Source organism: Rhinoderma darwinii, chromosome 1 (assembly GCF_050947455.1).
Source record: "Rhinoderma darwinii isolate aRhiDar2 chromosome 1, aRhiDar2.hap1, whole genome shotgun sequence".
NCBI classification, from domain to species: domain Eukaryota; kingdom Metazoa; phylum Chordata; class Amphibia; order Anura; family Rhinodermatidae; genus Rhinoderma; species Rhinoderma darwinii.
Window position 1 is genome coordinate 512130686 of NC_134687.1, and position 20003 is coordinate 512150688.

At 36.6% G+C, this 20003-nt stretch overlaps 1 protein-coding gene across 3 annotated transcripts in view; it reads left to right on the forward strand.

Annotated features, from left to right (window-relative positions):
• The window catches only part of SEMA6A (semaphorin 6A), a 172211-nt gene extending 152414 nt beyond the window's left edge, over positions 1-19797 (forward strand). For all 3 annotated transcript variants that reach the window (XM_075836342.1, XM_075836351.1, XM_075836360.1), the window contains one exon: positions 16054-19797. In XM_075836342.1, coding sequence (XP_075692457.1) covers positions 16054-16811 — 758 coding nt within the window. In that variant the 3' untranslated portion in view covers positions 16812-19797. The remainder of the gene's footprint in view (positions 1-16053) is intronic.
• The last annotated feature ends 206 nt before the right edge of the window (positions 19798-20003 follow it).

The window sequence follows — 20003 nt, forward strand, 5'->3', positions numbered from 1 at the left end:
TGGGGGAGAAAAGTTGTTTCTTATTGATCATGATCAACATACCATATGTCACCCCTGGAAAGGGGTCCATCACCATCTTAAAAAGAAAATAACAGTGCTTATACATGTCCACTATATTGCATGTAAAGGACTGTTAATGGCCATCCAGGCTCATAATTACTAGCGACATAAAACCCACTACAGAAATTGGCATACCATTAAAGGGCTTTCTGGAAAGGAGCTTTGTGACAAGCAGCTAATTTTCAACAAACCATCTGTTATGTAACAAGGTACCCACATACTTTTCTTTACTAGGCGCTCTATATGGTCTATGTGATCTTATTTGACATTTTTTTTTATCTGGATAAGTTCTACTGCTTACAATTTCCATTAGTGATTGTGAAAACCTGTTCCCCAGTGTGCTCATAAAGCAGTCTGATCCCTATTGAGATTTCAGCCAGCATTGTAAAGCATTAGGGTATGTTCACACGCTGTGTTTCAGGCGTATTTCGGGGCACAAACTCCTCTAAATATGGCTGAAAAAACGGTAGCTAAACGCCTACAAACATCTGGCCATTGAAATCAATGAGAAAAACTGCGTTATGTTTAGACTGGCGTTTTTTTAAGCAGCTGTCTTAAAAAAATGGCGCATAAAAAAATGCGCATAAGAAGGAGCATGTCACTTCTTGAGGCGTTTTTGGAGGCGTTTTTCATCGTGTCAATAGAAAAACCGCTCCAAAAACGCCTCAAAAATGTTTTCAGCGTCAAAAGCGTCTGAAAATCAGAGGCTGTTTTCTCTGGAAACAGCTCCGTAATTTACAGCCGTTTTTGACTTTGCGTGTGAAGTGTTCTCCTAGGATAATCCACTTCTCAGCCACTAATCGAAAATGTTATGCCTTATAACCAAAATATACGGTGGTTAACTCATTATAGTTTTAGGGTATGTGCACACGTAGTGACCAAAAACGTCTGAAAATCCAGAGCTGTTTTCAAGGGAAAACAGACCCTGCTGTCAAACGACGACGCGTAAATAACAGGTCGTCTGCACAGTACGTCGGCAAACCCATTTAAATGAATGGGCAGATGTTTGCCGACGTATTGTAGCACTATTTTCAGATGTAAAACGAGGCATAATACGCCTCGTTTACGTCTGAAAATAGGTCGTGTGAACATACCCTGAGATGTAGTCTATAGAAAAAGGTGTGTGTGTGTGTGTGTGTATATATATTCATGTGTGTGTTTGTGTATGTATGTGTGTATATATATATATCTATCTATCTATCTATATCCCTCTAGAATACTGAACAGTGACAGGTGCCTTTTAAAATAAATCATATTTGACAGTCAAATGAAGGGTATGTTGAAGTGTTTATTGTTGATTGTTACAGTGGCCTCATTTGACTGAATCAAATATGAAGCTCAAATAGAATCAGATGAAAACCTTTCATACAAACCAAGAGCAAACCGTTTATAATAGCGTATAAATTTGTGTATGTATGTGTGAGTGTGTGTGTGTATATATATATATATATATATATATATATATATATATGTGCATACAGAACCCACACTGCATAATGTGTGTGTGTATATATATATATGTATGTATGTATATATATATATATATATATATATATATATATGTATGTATATATATACGCACATACATTATGCAGAGTGGGATATGTATGTTGGTATCCCACAATATAACTAGGCAGTGGTAGCATCTCGAATGACCAAGGCCTGTCGGCACTTGTGGTGTGCTTTCGCATGTATATATTATGGGGAAAAAAACATGTGCAAGCAATCCTATACTAATGCTAATACCATCTTGTATCCTGATATTTGCTCCTCTTCTGGGATTTAGATTGAACATATACTTTCTCATCTCATGTTGATACACTATTTCAGCTGACACCTGTGGTAGTTAAAACGGCTTTGCCAGTGATTACGGATGTGTCCAACATTCAGAGTCCATAATTAATTACTTTTAATAAAGGATTATGATGCATAAGAAAATTGTCAGTTCTATACATTTCACTTTAGATTTTACTTGTTTTTGTATCCGTCATAATCCATTGGTGACGTTTAGGTTTCTGCTGCACGCACTTCCTGAGCCATTTTCATTTCCAAATGACCCACAATTCTAACTTCTGTATTTTGAGAGAGAGAGGTTTATTTTTCTGTTGATATTTATTCGTTTTTTTATATACCCGCCCAAATTTTTATTTCAAAAAGATAAAATGTTAGCCTAATATTATTAGAAAAATACCATTATATTGATATTTTAGTGAAAATCATTGGCTGCACTAGAAATATATTTTTCTTTCTGTATTTTTTTTTTTAACCCTTTTAGGACGCAGCCTGTTTTGGCCTTGTGGTACAAATCGGACATGTCCATTACCATTAAATCCAAGCGATTCTGAGATAGTTTTATTGTGACATATTGTACTTTATGTTAGTGGAAAAATTTGGTCGATAAATTCAATATTTATTAGTGAAAAACATCAAAATGTAGAGAAAACTTGCAAAAATTAAAATTTTTCTAAATGTAAATGGATCTGCTTGTAAAACATATAGTTATACCACACAAAATAGTCTCTAGTTAACATTTCCCATATGTCTACTTTTTTTGCATCGTTTTTTGAACGTCCTCTTATTTTTTTAGAACATTACAAGGCTTAGAACTTTAGCAGCAATTTCTCACATTTTCAAGAACATTTCAAAAGGCTATTTTTACAGGTACCAGTTTATTTCTGAAGTGGTTTTGAGGGCCTTATATATTAGAATCCCCCAATAAATCACCCATTTTAAAAACTGCAACCCCTCAAAGTATTCAAAACAGCATTCAGAAAGTTTCTTAACCCTTTAGGCGTTTCACAGGAAATAAAGCAAATTAGAGGGGAAATGTACAAATTTGACAAAAAAATTTTGCCAAAATTCATTTGTAATAATTTTTTTCTGTAACACAGAAGATTTTACCAGAGGAACACAATCAATATTTATTGCCCAGGTTCCGCAGTTTTTAGAAATATCCCACATGTGGCCCTAGTCTCCTATTGGACCGAAACATCGGCCTCAGACGCAAAGGAGCACCTAGAGGATTTTGGGGTCTGCTTTTTTTTTTAGATTATATTTTAGGCACCATGTCAGGTTTGAAGAGGTCTTGTGGTGCCAAAATAGTGGAAACTCCCCAAAATTGACCCTATTTTGGAAATTACACCCCTCAAGGAATTTATCTAGGGGTATAGTTAGTATTTTGACCCCACAGGTATTTTGCTATATTTATTGGCGTTAGTCTGTGAAAATGAAAATCAACTTTTTTCTGAAAAAACATAACATTTTTAATATTTACAAGGAATAAAGAAGAAAATGCACCCCAACATTTGTAAAGCATCTTCTCCCGATTGCTGAAATATGTTGCATTTTTTTCATTTTCACAAGGGATAAAGGAGAAAAAGCACACCAGCATTTGTAACGCAATCTCTCCTGAGTATGACAATACCCCACATGTGGTAATAATTATTTTTTTTTTTATTAGAAATTAATCAACCTTTGCAGGACTGATCCTTTCTTGCTTTTTCATTTTAGTTTTTGACTCCCCGCCTTCCAAACGCCATAACGTTTTTGTTTTTCCCATCAGTAGAGTGGTGTGAGGGCTTATTTTTTGTGGGAAGAGTTGTAGTTTCTTTTGACACCATTTAGAGTACCATATAATGTACTGGGAAACTGAAAATAAAATTCTTTGCGGGGTGAAATTGGAAAAAACTGTGATTCCTCCATTGTTTTTGGAGTTTAGTTTTCACCGTGCGGTAAAAAAGACAACTTAACTTTATTCTATGGGTCAATATGATTACGGTGATACCAAATGTATATAGTTTTTTTATGTTTTTCTACTTTTACAAAGAAAAAACTATTTGTTAAAAACAATTGTTTTGTATCATCACATTCTGAGAGGCATAACTTTCTAATTTTTTGGTCGATTGAGCGGTGTGAGGGCTTATTTTTGGCAGGACGAGCTGTAGCTTTTATTGGTACAATTTTGTGGTACATACAACTTTTTGATCACTTATTATTACATTTTATTTAGAGCTAAGGTGACCAAAAAACAGTGATTTTGGCGTTTTAAATTCTTTACTTCTTACGGCCTTCATTATGCTCCCTTATTGACAATTTCACATTATTCTGCGGGCCGGTATGATTACGGTGATACCACGTTTATTTAGGTTTTTTTATGTTTTGCTGCGTTTGCACAATAAAATCACTTGTTTATAAAATAATTAATTTTCTGTGTCACCATATTCTGAGAGCCATAACTTTTTTATTTTTCAGTCAAAAAAGCAGTGTAAGGGCTTGTTTTTTGCGGAATGGGTTGTAGTCTTTATTGGTACTATTTTGGGGTACATACGACTTTTTTATCACTTTTTATTTATTTTAGGATGGGGTGACCAAAATATAGTGATTTTAGCATTGTTTTCCTTTATTTTTTAGGGTTTAATTCGTTTTGTCTAATTGTTATTGAATTGTATTTAGAAATCAGAAACTGTTGAATGTGACAAATCGGATTAATGGTGGGCATCTGGAGGTGGGAAAACATTTTTTAAAAGCAATGTATAGCTTGGGTAGAAATTAGCTGTAGAGAGAATGTGCTCAGGTTGTACTCCTGAAATGGAAAAAAAAAAAAGCCATCAAGACCTGTACACTATGGACTTGGATTAAAGCCATAAACCACAGTTCTGCTGAGTGGGCCTACAGTGGCTATTAATAAAGTATATAAATGCTTTATTTGTAGCACACCGTAAGAGTTTTACAATCACCTGTAACCAGGATTTGGCCAATTTCCACTTTCACATTCCTTTTAATAATAGATCCTCTCTACTTGATTCTAATAGTAGAGGCCCCGAGGGTAGTATATGAATAAAGTGATCATGGTAACCAGGCTGACAGATCTACTTTTTGTTATCTTAACTGACACACAATGTTCTATTGTGTTTGGTATTAAAGGGGATCTGTCAGCTATGCTGCCCTATGTATACTCCTAGTAGCCGAATAGGCACAAAAAATGTTTGTACTGTTTGGCTAATAGGAGCGCTGAAAGAATATAATTGAGTCCAGCGTATTCTTGAGGGGGACACTCACTAACTTTCCCTGCCCCTCTCTGCGCTAACTGATAAGCTGCTGTGTATACATGTATACATAGCAGCCTGTCAATCCCCGGAATGATGGGCGGGGAGAGGCAAGGGGATCACCCCTCCAAACAACATAACACATTTTTGTGCAGTTTTGGCTAATAAGAGTACGTAACTGTAATATGATGCCCGTACATAGGGCAGCATATAAAGATGACAGATCCACTTTAACCATTTTACAGCAAATCACATTCTAATCTGTTTTCTTATATCTAAAACTGTCCATGATGATCATGAGATACTATATTCAAAAACATTTAAAATCTTACAGTTCCACCAGCTTTATATTGCATTAACACATGTAAGTTGTAGAACATAAGGGCAAGAAAGGACATTCTCGGACATTTCTTGCTGTTCCATGAAAATAGAATTTGAAACTTATGTAACAGAACTGTGCAAAAAAAAGTGAGAAAAAAAAATAGATATCTAGTATGCTGCTTTTGGTTGGATATGCTTGGGTGCCCTTATTTTGCATTTATCTTACTTCTCTTCCATATCACTTCCACACAATGAACTGTGTATGTTTGCACTATGCATAGCTGTGAAATCCCCTCAACAAGCTCTGTCACTTGTCTTTACTATATTTGTCTACTAGCTCATAGATATAGACATCTTAGATAGTGTTCCAGTTTTTAACAAATTCCAACCTCAAGTGGTACCAAGGGAGACAGTAGCTGACATTTTACTAGAATTGAGAGCACTTAGAATGTGCTTGCCATCAGATCCAATCACTCTTGTGGATTTTCTGTATCATAATGGATGAATTAAATATGTATCTTAATGTACTTTGATCAGTCTCTTCTATTCCATGGAAATTAACTGTGACAATTCCTTACAATTTCTCTGAATCTATCCTGTACTTAGTGAAATCCCTTAGATTTTTACAGATAGCCCAAATCACATTACATTTTGTGTAAATGGTCAGTTGAAAATAATCTATCTTAGAATTCAGTGTTAGCTATGATCTTTATTATACAGTATAAGGATATACACCATATACACTAGGGAATGCTCCCGACACATATGCTGAATGTGAAACAGTGTGCTTTTGGCATATATTTGGGTGTTGTGCGTTGCCATACATTTTAATTTCCCTTTAATGGAAAGCATGGTTAATTATGATTTTCAATACAGGTGCATTTTACAAAAAACAAACCGTGATCATTTACACCCATGGTAAAAAAAAAAAAAAGTATACTACATAAAGTATTGAATCTGATACAGTTGTATATGTCAGCATATACGCCAGGTCTAAACAGAGCCTATCTCATTTGTAGTGTTGCTGGTGTTTTTTTCTAATTGGTAGCTCATAAAACATATCAGGGTATATTAGGACTACATTTATATTCATGAGAACATTCAATACCGTTTCTTCTTGTTCTTTTAATCCCTCTAAATTAGTACTTAATGGCCGTCAATGAGCACTAACTAACTGATCCATTATAGCCACTACAAGCCAAGGAACTCATAAAACACTTCCCTGCTCTTCCATTTAATCTAAACTTTAATAGTCTACCAATCAAAATATTTAAAAAAATAAAACTACATGGGTGGATGAACATTGCAGAAAGCGTTACTCTGTTGGCCATCTTGTGCATTAACATTGGCATAACTGCATCAGTAGTTAAAGATGTAGATAACAGTGGTAGATGTAATGTAGATAACAGTGGTTTTTATTTTGAAAACAATCATTTTTGACAAAGTTATGAATAATTTTAGATTTATGCTAATTAGTTTCTTAATAGATAACTGGGCGTGTTTTTACTTTTTTACCAACTGGGCGTTGTACAGAGAAGTGTATGACGCTGACCAATCAGTGACCAATCAGCATCATACACTTCTCATTGTTCCAGCTCAGATTCTTTCACTGCCCAATCACACTGTAACAATGGGCTGGAACAATGAGAAGTGTATGACGCTGATTGGTCACTGATTGGTCAGCATCATACACTCCTCTGTACAACGACCAGTAGGTAAGAAGTAAAAACACGCCCAGTTGTCTATTAAGAAACTAATTAGCATAAATCGAAAATTGTTTATAACTTGCTCAAAAATGATTGTTTTTCTAAATAAAAACCACTGTTATCTACATTACAGCGCCGATCAGATTATGTAGGAGATAGAGCACTTATAATCTGGTGACAGAGCCTCTTTAAACAAATAAGGTTACAAACCAAAGGGGAGAAATTAGGCTTTTCCTCAATTTACTTATACTGGCCCCTAGAGATTTAACTATTGACCAATATGAGCGATAAAAAGTGTGACTAAATATTTTAGGATTGTAACATTAACCCGAAATACTACCACTATTCACCCAGGCGACCACATAGCCCTTTATAGACAGACTATCTGTCAATGGAAGATTTATTTTACATGTGGTGGTTGGAACTATTACAGATACTTTGTGACTGTTTGATGTCATAATGGTGACAGTCATTGCTTTCATTGAGTGCATAAAATTTGTAGTGCAAATAAATCTCAAATATTGTTTGAAGCTTAGAAATTAACTTCAATGTTGCTATATTGCTGGCATTCTTATCTCCTACCAAAAATGAAAAATTTAGGCAGATCTGGCATTATTGTTGCAACCGGATAATGGTTAAAGCCTATCCAGCATATTGTAGATAAGCCTTAGTGTGTCATACCTTGCCAACAGTACTGTCTGTTCTGCCAGCTGAATCTCCTGTTGCCAGGTATAAACTTCAAGTGGGGGACAAGAAGACCAGCAACATTGGAGGTAGCCTTTACATGGGCCTGCCACCTAATAGATGGCAACCTTGTGTTCTGCCTTTTATGATGAAATCTAGCTGCATAAGATCTATATAAATAATAAAAAAAATTCAATTAATAATTTGCATGAGATAATAATGTAAAGCATGATTACTGTGCCACTAGGATAAGTCGTTGTGCCACCACATCACATCACTACTACCTATGCACTCTTATAGCGACACCTATGAAATTTTTTTCCATAATCACAATCTAAAAAACTACATATGTAAATTGCACACATGCTATTTTATGAATTACTCATATACCTATTCTGTGGAAAGGGAGCCTGCTGTTGGGAAAATGACTTATGAATGCACTGAACACTGTATATTCATAAGTAAATTACATGTCTATGATTTGGTAATTGGGCTCTCACAATGCTGTGGGAATCAGGAGAACACCCAGGGACGAGGAAAAGGCTGCAGAATGTGCTAGATGTTGTGAGCAGCGCACCCCAAAGTTCTGCTTTATTTTGGTATAGTAGGCAAGCATTTTAAAGCCATAAAGGACTAAAGGTGTGGCCTACTTGATGGGTAGAGCCTAAAGTGTCAGACCTCTTTGCCTATAGGCTCCTTTAGATGTAATTCCGGTGCTGGAGAGACATAAATAATATGTGAGAGACAGATTAGCTTTATCTTCAGAGCAATGCAGTTGTTTTGCAGTTGCATATTACAGAATTGTCTACTCCAATTGGTGCTAATTTACTACAAACTAATAAGAAAAATGTATGAGTACAGGGTATATAATTTATATAGCACGTTCTGTAAAACAGAAGCATAGTGACATTGCACTGTGATTTCCCACCAAGGACTTTCCTGACAATGTACTACTTTTCTGTTTCCAGCGGGTCATTATTTTTACACTATAGTTTCACTGTGTCAAATAACTTCTTCCTACTGATGTCTGAATGACTTTCACAAGTTGAATTGTGGAATTGTTTGCAATATTTATTTCTCTGATACAAAGAAATGACTAAATAAAACATGAACCCTTGAAGTTATCTGGTTTTGAATCTTTTCCCATAGACCACATAATAAATAACAATGTCTCCGACCACTAATTTTGAAAAATATACACACATATCATTGACTCGATGTTTAATCTATATACACAGATCAGACAAGTTTTTTCTTTCTTCAAACAGAACGGCAGAGAAACAAAGTGAGCTTATTAATGTACATAATGGCCACAAGTGTGATAGGAAAAAGTCAGTGCCCAGGATTTCATAAGATAGGAAGGAAAGAATTGACTGTTACGCGTTCCCTTAGCATGTATTAAAATTGAAAAGTATGGCCAAGTTTGAATTATTTTTCACTCAGTTTACTTTATGAATACATAATCTCTTGTCCACAGTGATGCATACAGATGTAGCCGTCTTTACCTTGACTTTTAAGACAATAAATAAACAGTGGCTAGATCTCTTATCTTGACTTTTTCAATGGCTTTTGTTGTGTGATATCACACAGCAAGTTATCAGAATCAAGTTAAAGATGGCTACATCCGTATATGTAGTGGTCAAATATAGGCCTTCTCAAATATCTGCTTTCATTCTCTATCACATGCCTTCTCCTACCAACAAGTTACGTAGATTTTCTTCAGATCTTCCACAGCTTCCGATAGCCATTTTTTTTACTGAGGCTGTTGCATGCTCATAAGGACGCTCATTACTGATGATTGACCCATGTAAGCATGTCATCGATCAAACGACAAACGAGCAAACGTTTGTTTGACAACTGATTGAATATTTTATGCAGCCTACAAAATATTGTTGACGCCAACACATTTCTCCATCTAAATAGGGGATGTGCCGCTGACTATATGCAAACTGAATGGAGACCGATCGATCGTATTAACAATCATTTGTCCCCATACAGTTTTCAGCGGTCCGTGTCAAAGGGCCTTTAAATGAGTGCCCATCGGCTTGTTACATCGCAGAGGGCAGTGTGTGGCATTATCTACAGAGGGCAGTCTGTGGCATTATCTACAGAGGGCAGTGTGTGGCATTATCTACAGAAGGAAGTGTGTGGTAAAAAATGTGCTCGTTTATCTGCTGATCTCTGCCCTGTTTACACAGGGCAATTATAGGCAACGAGCGTTCTATGAACGCTTGTCTACCCGATAATTGCCCAGTGTAAAAGGGCCTTTACTCTAGCCATTCTACTGTTCAACCCACTTTTGGTCATTGTAGCAGTGAAGGAGCAGTGAGTCCTCATTTGCAAACTCTAGAGATAAGTTCTGGATACATTTTCCTGATCATTCTTCCCAATGGCTCCCAGAGTATATGAAGGCCTTTCTACTACAGTGAAGAGCAAAAAGTATCATGTGTTCGGGCCTGAGTATACACTTGGCACACTCCTTGATCATCAAGAAGGACAAAAGGTTTTTCTCAAGCACTAGATAAGGCTTATTCAGCAGATGACACAACAAGGTTTGTATTTTTAAAAAAACAAAACTGGTTCAAAGGAGAAGTAGAGTAGTTGCCAATAAGGTTGCTGCTTTTATTTTCCAAAGGGCCTCTGAAAATGAAAGGTGGGATCTGATTTGTTGCTATGGGCAACTACTCCATTTTACTTGCACTAATTTTGATAAATCTCCCATCATGTTCTGCACAAACTTTAGAATATAATACAGCTACAGAGGCCGCATTGTTTATTTACTTACAGCAAGTACAAGAATTATATATATATATATATATATGTATATATATATGCACACTTATTTTCCATGGACATGCTAAGTGTGAACAAAAAGTGCAACCGCATAATAGCATTTTTTATTTAAGAACAGGCTGAATTGTAGCATTGCCTATATTATGCGGTGTGATCATGCTTATGTTCTCTGCTGTATATGCTTTATTTACCTAGTCCAAAGATTGCCCATTTATAGATGTGTATATAGCCAATATATATTAAAATCACCTCTAAAGGGAATGAATGGTGTGGTGTATTGAAATTGTATTTTAGTCTGATGGATAGGATGCATATATCTCATAGAAGGTTAAAAACAGTCTATTTCACTCTATAGCCTTGTGAGAATGGAAAAAAAAAAAGAGGATGTTGACTCTACTAGCAGACCGTTTTCCCAGATCTGCGAACATTAAATTATCCTAAGTGACCTTATAGTTGCATCAATGTAATCTGTTTTGGCAAGCTCAAGAATAGCCCGAGGTGCTGCTTGAAATCTTCTCAAAATCCTAAACTTCAAAAATACGTGCTCATTTTTACTCAACTAAATTTAGCATTCGGAAGGTTGGTTCTTTTTATAAGATTTTTTCAACTTTTAACTTAAACACCACACATCTTATTTTCTCATTTATATTTCTGCATCAAATTAGGATATGATATTTAAAATGCAAAAACATTCTAAAAATAAATGCAGGCAAATGAGTGAAATTTGTGTGAAAAAATATTATAGCCGCATGACACAAAGGTACGTTGATCACAAGTTTTCCACCTGCTTTAGCACTTATGGTACAAAAACAGATACAATTTAACCTCAGACATCAATGATGACTCTATCGCAAGCTAATGAAGCATTGCCGATGTTCTCTATTATTAAGTACTCGCTCCTTCCGAATTTGTGCAGAAAAAGTAGTAATCTGTAGGCAATGTGAAATACGACAGGGGAGCACATCTGCATTTCATTACATTTCGTCAATATCCAGGTCATGGCTTTTATTCTGTCAACCAGGCTCTTATTTGTTTATACCTATTACTCCAAGTAGACGGTCAACATATCCAGAAGGGTAATAGCAGAGAAATAGGAAAATATAAAAATCAATGTAATGTCAAATCATCCACATCAACTCCTTGGCCTGAAAGCAACATAGCCAATCTCTGGGCCTGGAGAACAAATCAGCGACCCATCTGTTTAGTATTTCATGACAAAGTTTTGCTTTATTTAACAGAACGGTTAATTTAATTAGCTGGGAGTTTTGATTCCCCATTCATGTTGCAGTTAGAAGTTCAACAGCTGTGAAAAAAAAAGTTTGCTTGGCACTTTATGCTATCTAATAAAACAATTACAAATAAAATGTCTATTACCAGCTGCATCGAGAGCCATTGCCCTTGAGCATAATAGAAATGACATACACCGAGAACTATCAACATTTTTTATATAAAATATCTGAATGTACATTTATTACCAGGAAAAAAAAAAACTTCACCAGAACAGATAAACATTGGTATTTAAATATTTTATCACCCAGTTAGGATCAGGCCGTGGGATTGTATTGTAGTAGTTATCTGCCTATTCCCACATTTTCTGTCACTGCCAAGAATATATCTTGATTTTTCCAGCTCAGAATAGCCCAGGGAGATTGGATTTTGGCCAGGTTTCTATTATCAGTCTGGCCCTGTTCTTCAGTTGGTGCTTTACAATTGATTAAACTATGTGTTTTGTATTTTTCTTTTCTATGATTCGCGCTATTTCCAAAACTTTCAGAGTAAGAATGTTTATAGAATTGCAATGAATAGCGAGATAATAGCAGAAAGATAACACCTGTAACCTTAATTCTGCACAGAACATGATACATTCAAGTTGGTTCATAAAAGAAATGATTGCTTGTAACAAATCAACACTTGACCGCTTCCTTGTCAAGGCTTTGAAGCAAATGATAATAAAATAATGTGGTTTTATGTTTGGTTATATTTTACCTAAGCAAAAGCAGCAAAACTTGTTTCACTCCTAATAGAAATTCAATTGTTTATTGTAGAAGTTGAAAAAAATCAATATTAAATTTTCCTCTCAATATTATCCAATTTGACCAAAGATTTCTGTAGATGGTAGTTGGATCTTATGGAGCTGTGTGATAGCCCTTGTGTAGCAATACTCTATTTTCTCAATGTCTTAATATGGTATCATAGTTGCAGAATATTTAATTACTCTTTTGTATTTATAAATAGATGAACTTCTTAAAATAATTGTCTCATGAAGGTCCTTAAATTACAAGCCTAGCAGACCGGTATTCAGTTATGTGTAGTTTACTACAATCTGTTCGATGCCTGAAGCTATTTTCAACTCGGGAGAGACTGACTGTAGTGTTCTTCAATTGGATTACTGACAGGGTGAAGAGACCACTACTACATGTGGCCAACTATACTGTATAAAGGAGTAACGTGTGAAGAAATTAGAGACTATAAACAATACTGCACATTTACTATATAGAATATTCCAGAATTCTGGCTGAAATTGAGACAGAATTCAGGTGTGCATGCTTTGCGCCACATTTATTAATGGTTTTAGACACTTATTTTGACACAATTGACAAAGGGGCATGGTGTAACAGATAATAGGGTGTTGTCTGCAGGAAAGGGACGTGGTTTAAAATGTGACACCGTGAGGCAACATTTTGCATCTAAAAACTGGTGTACGCTAAACCACTACGCTAGGTCGACTACGGTATTGATTCCATCAAATGACGGAACCCTTAAACAACGGTGACAAATGGAAACCATTTGCACCAGATCCGTCACCATTAAAATCAATGACCATAGGTTTCCATTTGTTTCAGTTAGGATTCCGTTCTTGGGTTCCCCTGACTGAAAGCTCAGACGGGATCCATGAACGGAGCCCTGACTCAGATGTGAACGAAGCCTTAAAACTACACATAATGTAAAAGCTTATCTTATCTCATTTGATGTGCTGTTAAAGCTATTAATTATTCCCTGTAAGACACAATTTCAACATGGAAAGAGGACTTCTGTAGTAATGAGACAGAGTCCATAAGAATGTCCACTACTACTTTGCAGAATATGTATGTAGGCGTTTCTGAAGGATGAATGCCAATGATATTACCAGCTTTTTTTAATAACTTTTACCTCCAGTCTTTAAAGTCTATGTAAATGTTTAAAAGTGTTTTGTTTTGTATTTTTAACAAAAATGTGTATTAACGGGTTTTAATAAACTTTGTAAATACATTTTATTAAAATAAATTTTTACTTTTTAAGATACAGCTGCTCTGTATTCTCTATACAGAACAGCTGTATCGTACGCTATTCCCTGAATCCGTCAGTCCCGCGGACCTGACGGGTTCAGTGACAGCGGGTCCTGTAAGTCTCTAACATGCAGGATCGACCTGTGAACGATCACATCTAAGTTATGAACTTAGCGAGCATAGCGAGATTAGAGAACAATACAGCTGCTCTGTATAGAGGATACTGAGCAGCTGTATCTTAAAAAGAGAATTTTTTTTAATAAAATGTGTTTACAAAGTTTATTATCACACACTAATACACATTTTTATATTAAAAAAACAACACACTTTCAAACATCTACATAGCCTTTAAGAACATTCTCAGCACAAAATCTGATTAATATGACAGTAAGAGATATGGTAAAGCATGGATTGAGTGCCAAAAGCTATTTTTGCATTTTCTAGGCTCGTGCAATTTGCAGGTTACATACTGATAGTTTGTTTGAAAATCTTCTTAATCACTCAACACAGTTTAGTTTCTCCAACCCAATCATATTATTTGCAAGATGAAATATATTGTATATGGATTTAAAAAGGTTGTCTAAACAAATCAATTGATATGCCCTAAACGTCTCTCTTAGGACAACCACTTTAAATGTATATGTTTGCAGTATGATAGTCCATATCATCAATTCCAAGCATGGAATATAATATAAATTTAGGATTTTGAGACATGGGAAGCAAAAATAATCTTATGATGATCATTTATGCTTGATATAAAATAGAAATAATCAGTACTAAATGTATTTGATTCTTCATTAAGAAGATTTGTATTCATATTGAAAACATACAATACGAATAATTAAATAAATGCTTTTAAAAATAAGTTATTTTCTCTAAACAGGTTATCGAATTAATCATTTTCATAAAAGTGCAGAAACGTTGTGACTACCTGTTTTAAAGTGATTTGCAGTGTTTCTAGCATATAAAAATACCTTTCTCATCTTTTTTTGCTTCACTGTGTCCTCCTTGGTGCTGCTGCTAACTTGTGCTGCTGAAAGCGGGCGTAGAATCAGTCTCCTATCCCTCTGGCAGCTGACAATATAGTCCCTTCTTAATTTCCCTGCAGATAAGTGATATGAGTATGCTCTCCCTTAGGGCCCATTCAGACGAGCGTAAAACTCGTCCGTGTGCTGTGCGTGAAAATCACGCACAGCACACTGACCCATTGATTTCAATGGGGCCATTCACACATGCAGGGGTTTTCACTAAAAATGTAAAAAAATGTGCTTTGCGAGTGTATGAATAATGCATGCCCCTCGCAAAGCACACTGATGCATAACGGACCAGATTTACGTGTGTTGTTCACGCGCTTGAATCTGATACGCTCGTGTAAATGTAGCCTTATAAAACAAATCAAATATAATGAAATAAAACATTAAAGGGTAACTAAACATTCAACAAGCTTCTGACATGTCATAGTGACATGTCAGACGTTTTGATTGCTGGGGGTCTGAGCACTGAGACCCCCTACCGATCGCTAAAACGAAGCTGCAGAAGCGCTAGTAACTTGTCAGAAGTTTGTTGAATGTTTAGTTAGCCTTTCAGATTGTAATGGGCATATTCAGAGTTCATATCAGCTGTCAGGAAGAGGAAGTAGAATTGTACAATCCTAACAAACTGAGATGACTATTTCTCCTCAGCTGTACTGCCATGCTACTGCAGAGGCTTTGCTACTTCCCTGACAAGAAGGGAAGATAGCTATTAGTATTTGCTTCTCTGCCACGAACGGAGATGTAATTCAGGGACCTGGCTGTGGGCAGAATAACTGAGCATGCGTGATCACCAGCACTCAGCTCATTAGGTGGATATGCACATAGCTATACTCTTTGAACATCATGTGGCACCGTACATTGTAAGTCAATGTCGTAACTTTTCACTAGATTATTTTTTTTAACTGCATTTAAACAGCAAACACTGGTCATTATTTATTATATATATATAGAATAAATAGAATATTTAATAATGGGACAAACCCTTTAATGTTCCTCATGCTGTTGACACAACAAATGTATCTGAAATGACTATGGTAAATTGTTTTCAAACCAGATTATTTCAAATATCCAAAGTATTGTTATAGTCTAAGCTTAAGCAGTACATTATGTTGAAATATAACTGCTTTCACATGCTTTTGTTTAGAATTATCCACCAGTTTGGCATTGACTGATGTTCTTCAAGACAAGTCAGAATTCAGTGACATGGAAGAAGAAGAAAAAGCGGAAATTTATATGGCTCCCCTTTCAAGTCATATTGAAACCATCAAACAGAAAGATTATTTTATGTTACAAGATATACAGCCTTCAAAAGAAGAGCAGCATAGCACAAACATACAGAAGGCAGTATCTGATGAGACGTTCAATGAACTGCCGATGATGTCTCCGTTCAACAGTGATCAAGTATCACCAGCATTAAGGAATGATATCAGTGAGCACACCGCCCTTATTTACTCAGAGCAGACCCAGTTCCGCAAAACAATGTCCAAGAAGTTTAATGTTCTTAATGGTCATGTAAAGGATATTAGTAAATCCCTCAAGCAGATTACGGCTTCAGAGAAGTCCAATTCCGAACTCATCATGCAGCAGAATGCAATTTTGGAAAAAATTGCCTCAAATCTGCTATTAATGTCACAACATCACCAGCAATCTGCACAGATGTTTGTAAGTGTTATGCAACAGGGAATACAACTATTGAGTGCATCAAAAGAGGCAACCTACGTTAGCAGGACTTGTGGTGGTGGCACCAGTGAGACCTCCTCTTCTTTTAAGAATGAGCATGTTACTGTAGGCCCTAGTCCACTTAAGAGCAATACTCGTATTCATGGAGGTAGATTACACAGGCCTAGCCGATCGCCTAATCCTCTAGATCCTTCTACCATACTAGGGCGTGGAAAACAATAGTAACTAGTCTTGCCACAAAATAATTGTGTGCAGTTGGTACCAGTTGTGACATTAGGTTGCTATAAACTGTAAAACCGAAAATTGTATTCTTGTTATGAACAAAGAGATTTCTGTCTCCCTTGGTTGCTTTCTAGTTTGCACAGTTCCATGTATGTAGAGGCGGATTTTCTAATTTTAAATAAGGTTCTATATTTTATTATAGCAATCTGTGTTTTTTATGTTTTTATTAATATTGCATTTTTCACAAAATATTTTTCTAAATCCCTATCCATTCACGTTAAGTGTCTTAGGCAGATATTGAAATATGTATATTTTTCTATTATATATTAAATATAAATTTACAGAAGAATATAACGCAAAATTTGTAATACATTCCTAGCATATGCCAGAGCCCAAGTTATAATAGCATAGATTCCATTTATTTTGTACGTTTCTGGCCAAGGACTCTTGGGTACATTCATAAGCATGGTTTGTGAGTGGCTGGAGTATTATTCAGTTAGTAAAAGGGGTTATACCAGAATCATAAATTATCACCTATCCACACGATAGGTCATCATTTTCTGATCGCTTAGGTCCCCACCACTGGAACCAAAATCGACCAAAGTGAGATGGACACTAATGGAGCGGCAATAGAGCATGCGCACTGCCGCTCCATTCAAATTCTATGGGAATGAATGAAAATAGCTCTTACACATGCGCTGTGTTTGGTTTTGCAAGTTACAGAAAGAGACCGGCTGCACTAAATGGTTCCTAATTAGAAAAATGGTGAGGGTCTCAAGAAAAAGAGCCACACCAATCCTCATTTAATCTTGTATACAGAGGCATATATAAAGCTTGATAAACATTTACATTCCGTTAGAAAACATGTATTGCATGTTAGACCGAGTGCAAAGAATTGCCGCAGTGACAAATGTGGGCTGGAAAGCGCCACCATTACAGCACTGCAAAAACATTTATATGCAGTATTTGACTTTTTTTTACTTGTAGTCGTAGTTCGGAATATGTAATTTTTTCCAAATACATGCATTGAAAACATGTGAACCTAGCTAAACAGTGTTATATGTAAGAATTGTGACTGCAATTGTGAGATCCAGAACAACAACATTATGTACAGTAACTACAGCAATCTACAGCACCATTAGGGCATGTTCAGACGTGACAGAATTCTGCAGACACTGTCCGCATCAATGCCGCACATAATCTGCGTTGCAGATTCCATTGCGCCTTTGCCTAAAATGTGAAGTAAAATGCTGCGGATTAGTCTTGGCGAATTCAGGTGAAGAGTACATCCTGCTCTCTTTTAAAACATTCCATCTCAGTCTGGCTATAGACCTCGAAACACATAGGTCCAGCCAGAATGATGAAATATCCTGTTCCTGAAAGCAATCCGCAACGCAACACACATAACATCTGCGGATTTCATTGCGTAATTTTGCAACTCCATTGAAGTCAATGGAGAAATTTCGCCACAAGTACGCATCAAGTCCGCAACAGCCAGTGTATGCTGCAGACACCAAATTCCGCACCGCAGCCTATGGTCCACAGCGGAGTTTTCCGCAACGTCTGAACGAAGATAACTAAAAAGGTGAGGAAACCAATGGACAACCTGTCTGCTGCGGATTTCCACTGCGGACTGTCTGCAGGGGAATTCCACAGTAATTCCGCCACGTCTGAACGTGCCCTTACTGCTGCGTGTTTATATACCCTTAGGCTGGGTTCACACGACCTATTTTCAGACGTAAATGAGGCGTATTATGCCTCGTTTTACGTCTGAAAATACTGCTACAATATGTCGGCAAACATCTGCCCATACATTTGAATGGGTTTGCCGACGTACTGTGCCGACGACCTGTCATTTACGCGTCGTCGTTTGACAGCTGTCAAACGACGACGCATAAAATGAGTGCCTCGTCAAAGAAGTGCAGGACACTTCTTTGCAACGTAATTTGAGCCGTTCTTCATTTGAGTCAATGAAGAGCAGCTCAAGGTTACGGGCGTCAAAGACGCCTCACATAATGCGAGGAGGAGCTTTTACATCTGAAACGACGCAGCTGTTTTCTCCTGAAAACAGTCTGTCTTTTCAGACGTAAAAGACAGTTCTCGTGTGCACATACCCTTAGGCCATGTTCAGACGGGGAGGAATTTTTCCGCTGCAAATGTTGGTGCAGATTTGGGGCAATTACGCAACGAATCTTCACCAACATTTGCATATTTGACAGGTAATTCAGACGTTGCAGATATCACAGCGGACTTGACACAGATTTCAGTTTTTGCATTGCAAAGGCTGAAATCTGTAGTGAAATTCCGCTTCTTCTCCGCAATGTAATGAGCATGCTGCGGAGGGAAAATTCTGCACCGCAGCCTAATTTCCACACAGTTATTTTCTGCAATGTCTGAACTAACTTTACTAAAAATGTATTGAAAGAAATGAAAAAAACGGCTACTGCAGAATTCTACTGTGGACTGTCCGCAGCGGAATTCAACAGCAATTCCGCCACGTATGAATAAACATGATCCACTGCATTCATAAATGCCACTCACCCACATATTCCACAGTGCTTTAAATTGGGGAATCAACAAACAAGTAAAATGAGACAAAAGGGAAAAAGGTCTCTGCCCATAAGAGTTTTCTATCTAAATGGAATGGAGTGACACAATTGGTACATTGTGCTAATTTTATTTAAGGGACCAGCCCCTTGTGTTGGCAATTGCAATATAAATAAAGCTACAGGCACCAGTCACCCAGTTGTAGATTCCCTGCAATCTGCTTGTACTATGCTAATGAAAGCGCTCAATTCAGTGATGTCTTTTCCTACAGGAAAAAAATCCTGGATGCTGGATTAGTATTGGTCCTTAAAGAGGCTCTGTCACCAGATTTTCAAACCCCTATCTCGTATTGCAGCAGATCGGCGCTGCAATGTAGATTACAGTAACATTTTTTTTTTTTTCAAAAACGAGCATTTTTGGCCAAGTTATGACCATTTTTATATTTATGCAAATGAGCCTTTCTTAAAGGGAACCTGTCACCAGCATTTCACCTATTAAACCGACTATACCTGGTGGTAGTGGGTGAAAAATCATTTCTATATAACCTATAATTGTCTTCTTAGTCGCTCTGTAGCTTTAGTATTTAGCTTTTTAGTGTCCCTACACCGTATGCTAATGAGCAGAAAAGAGTCAGGTCTTCATTTG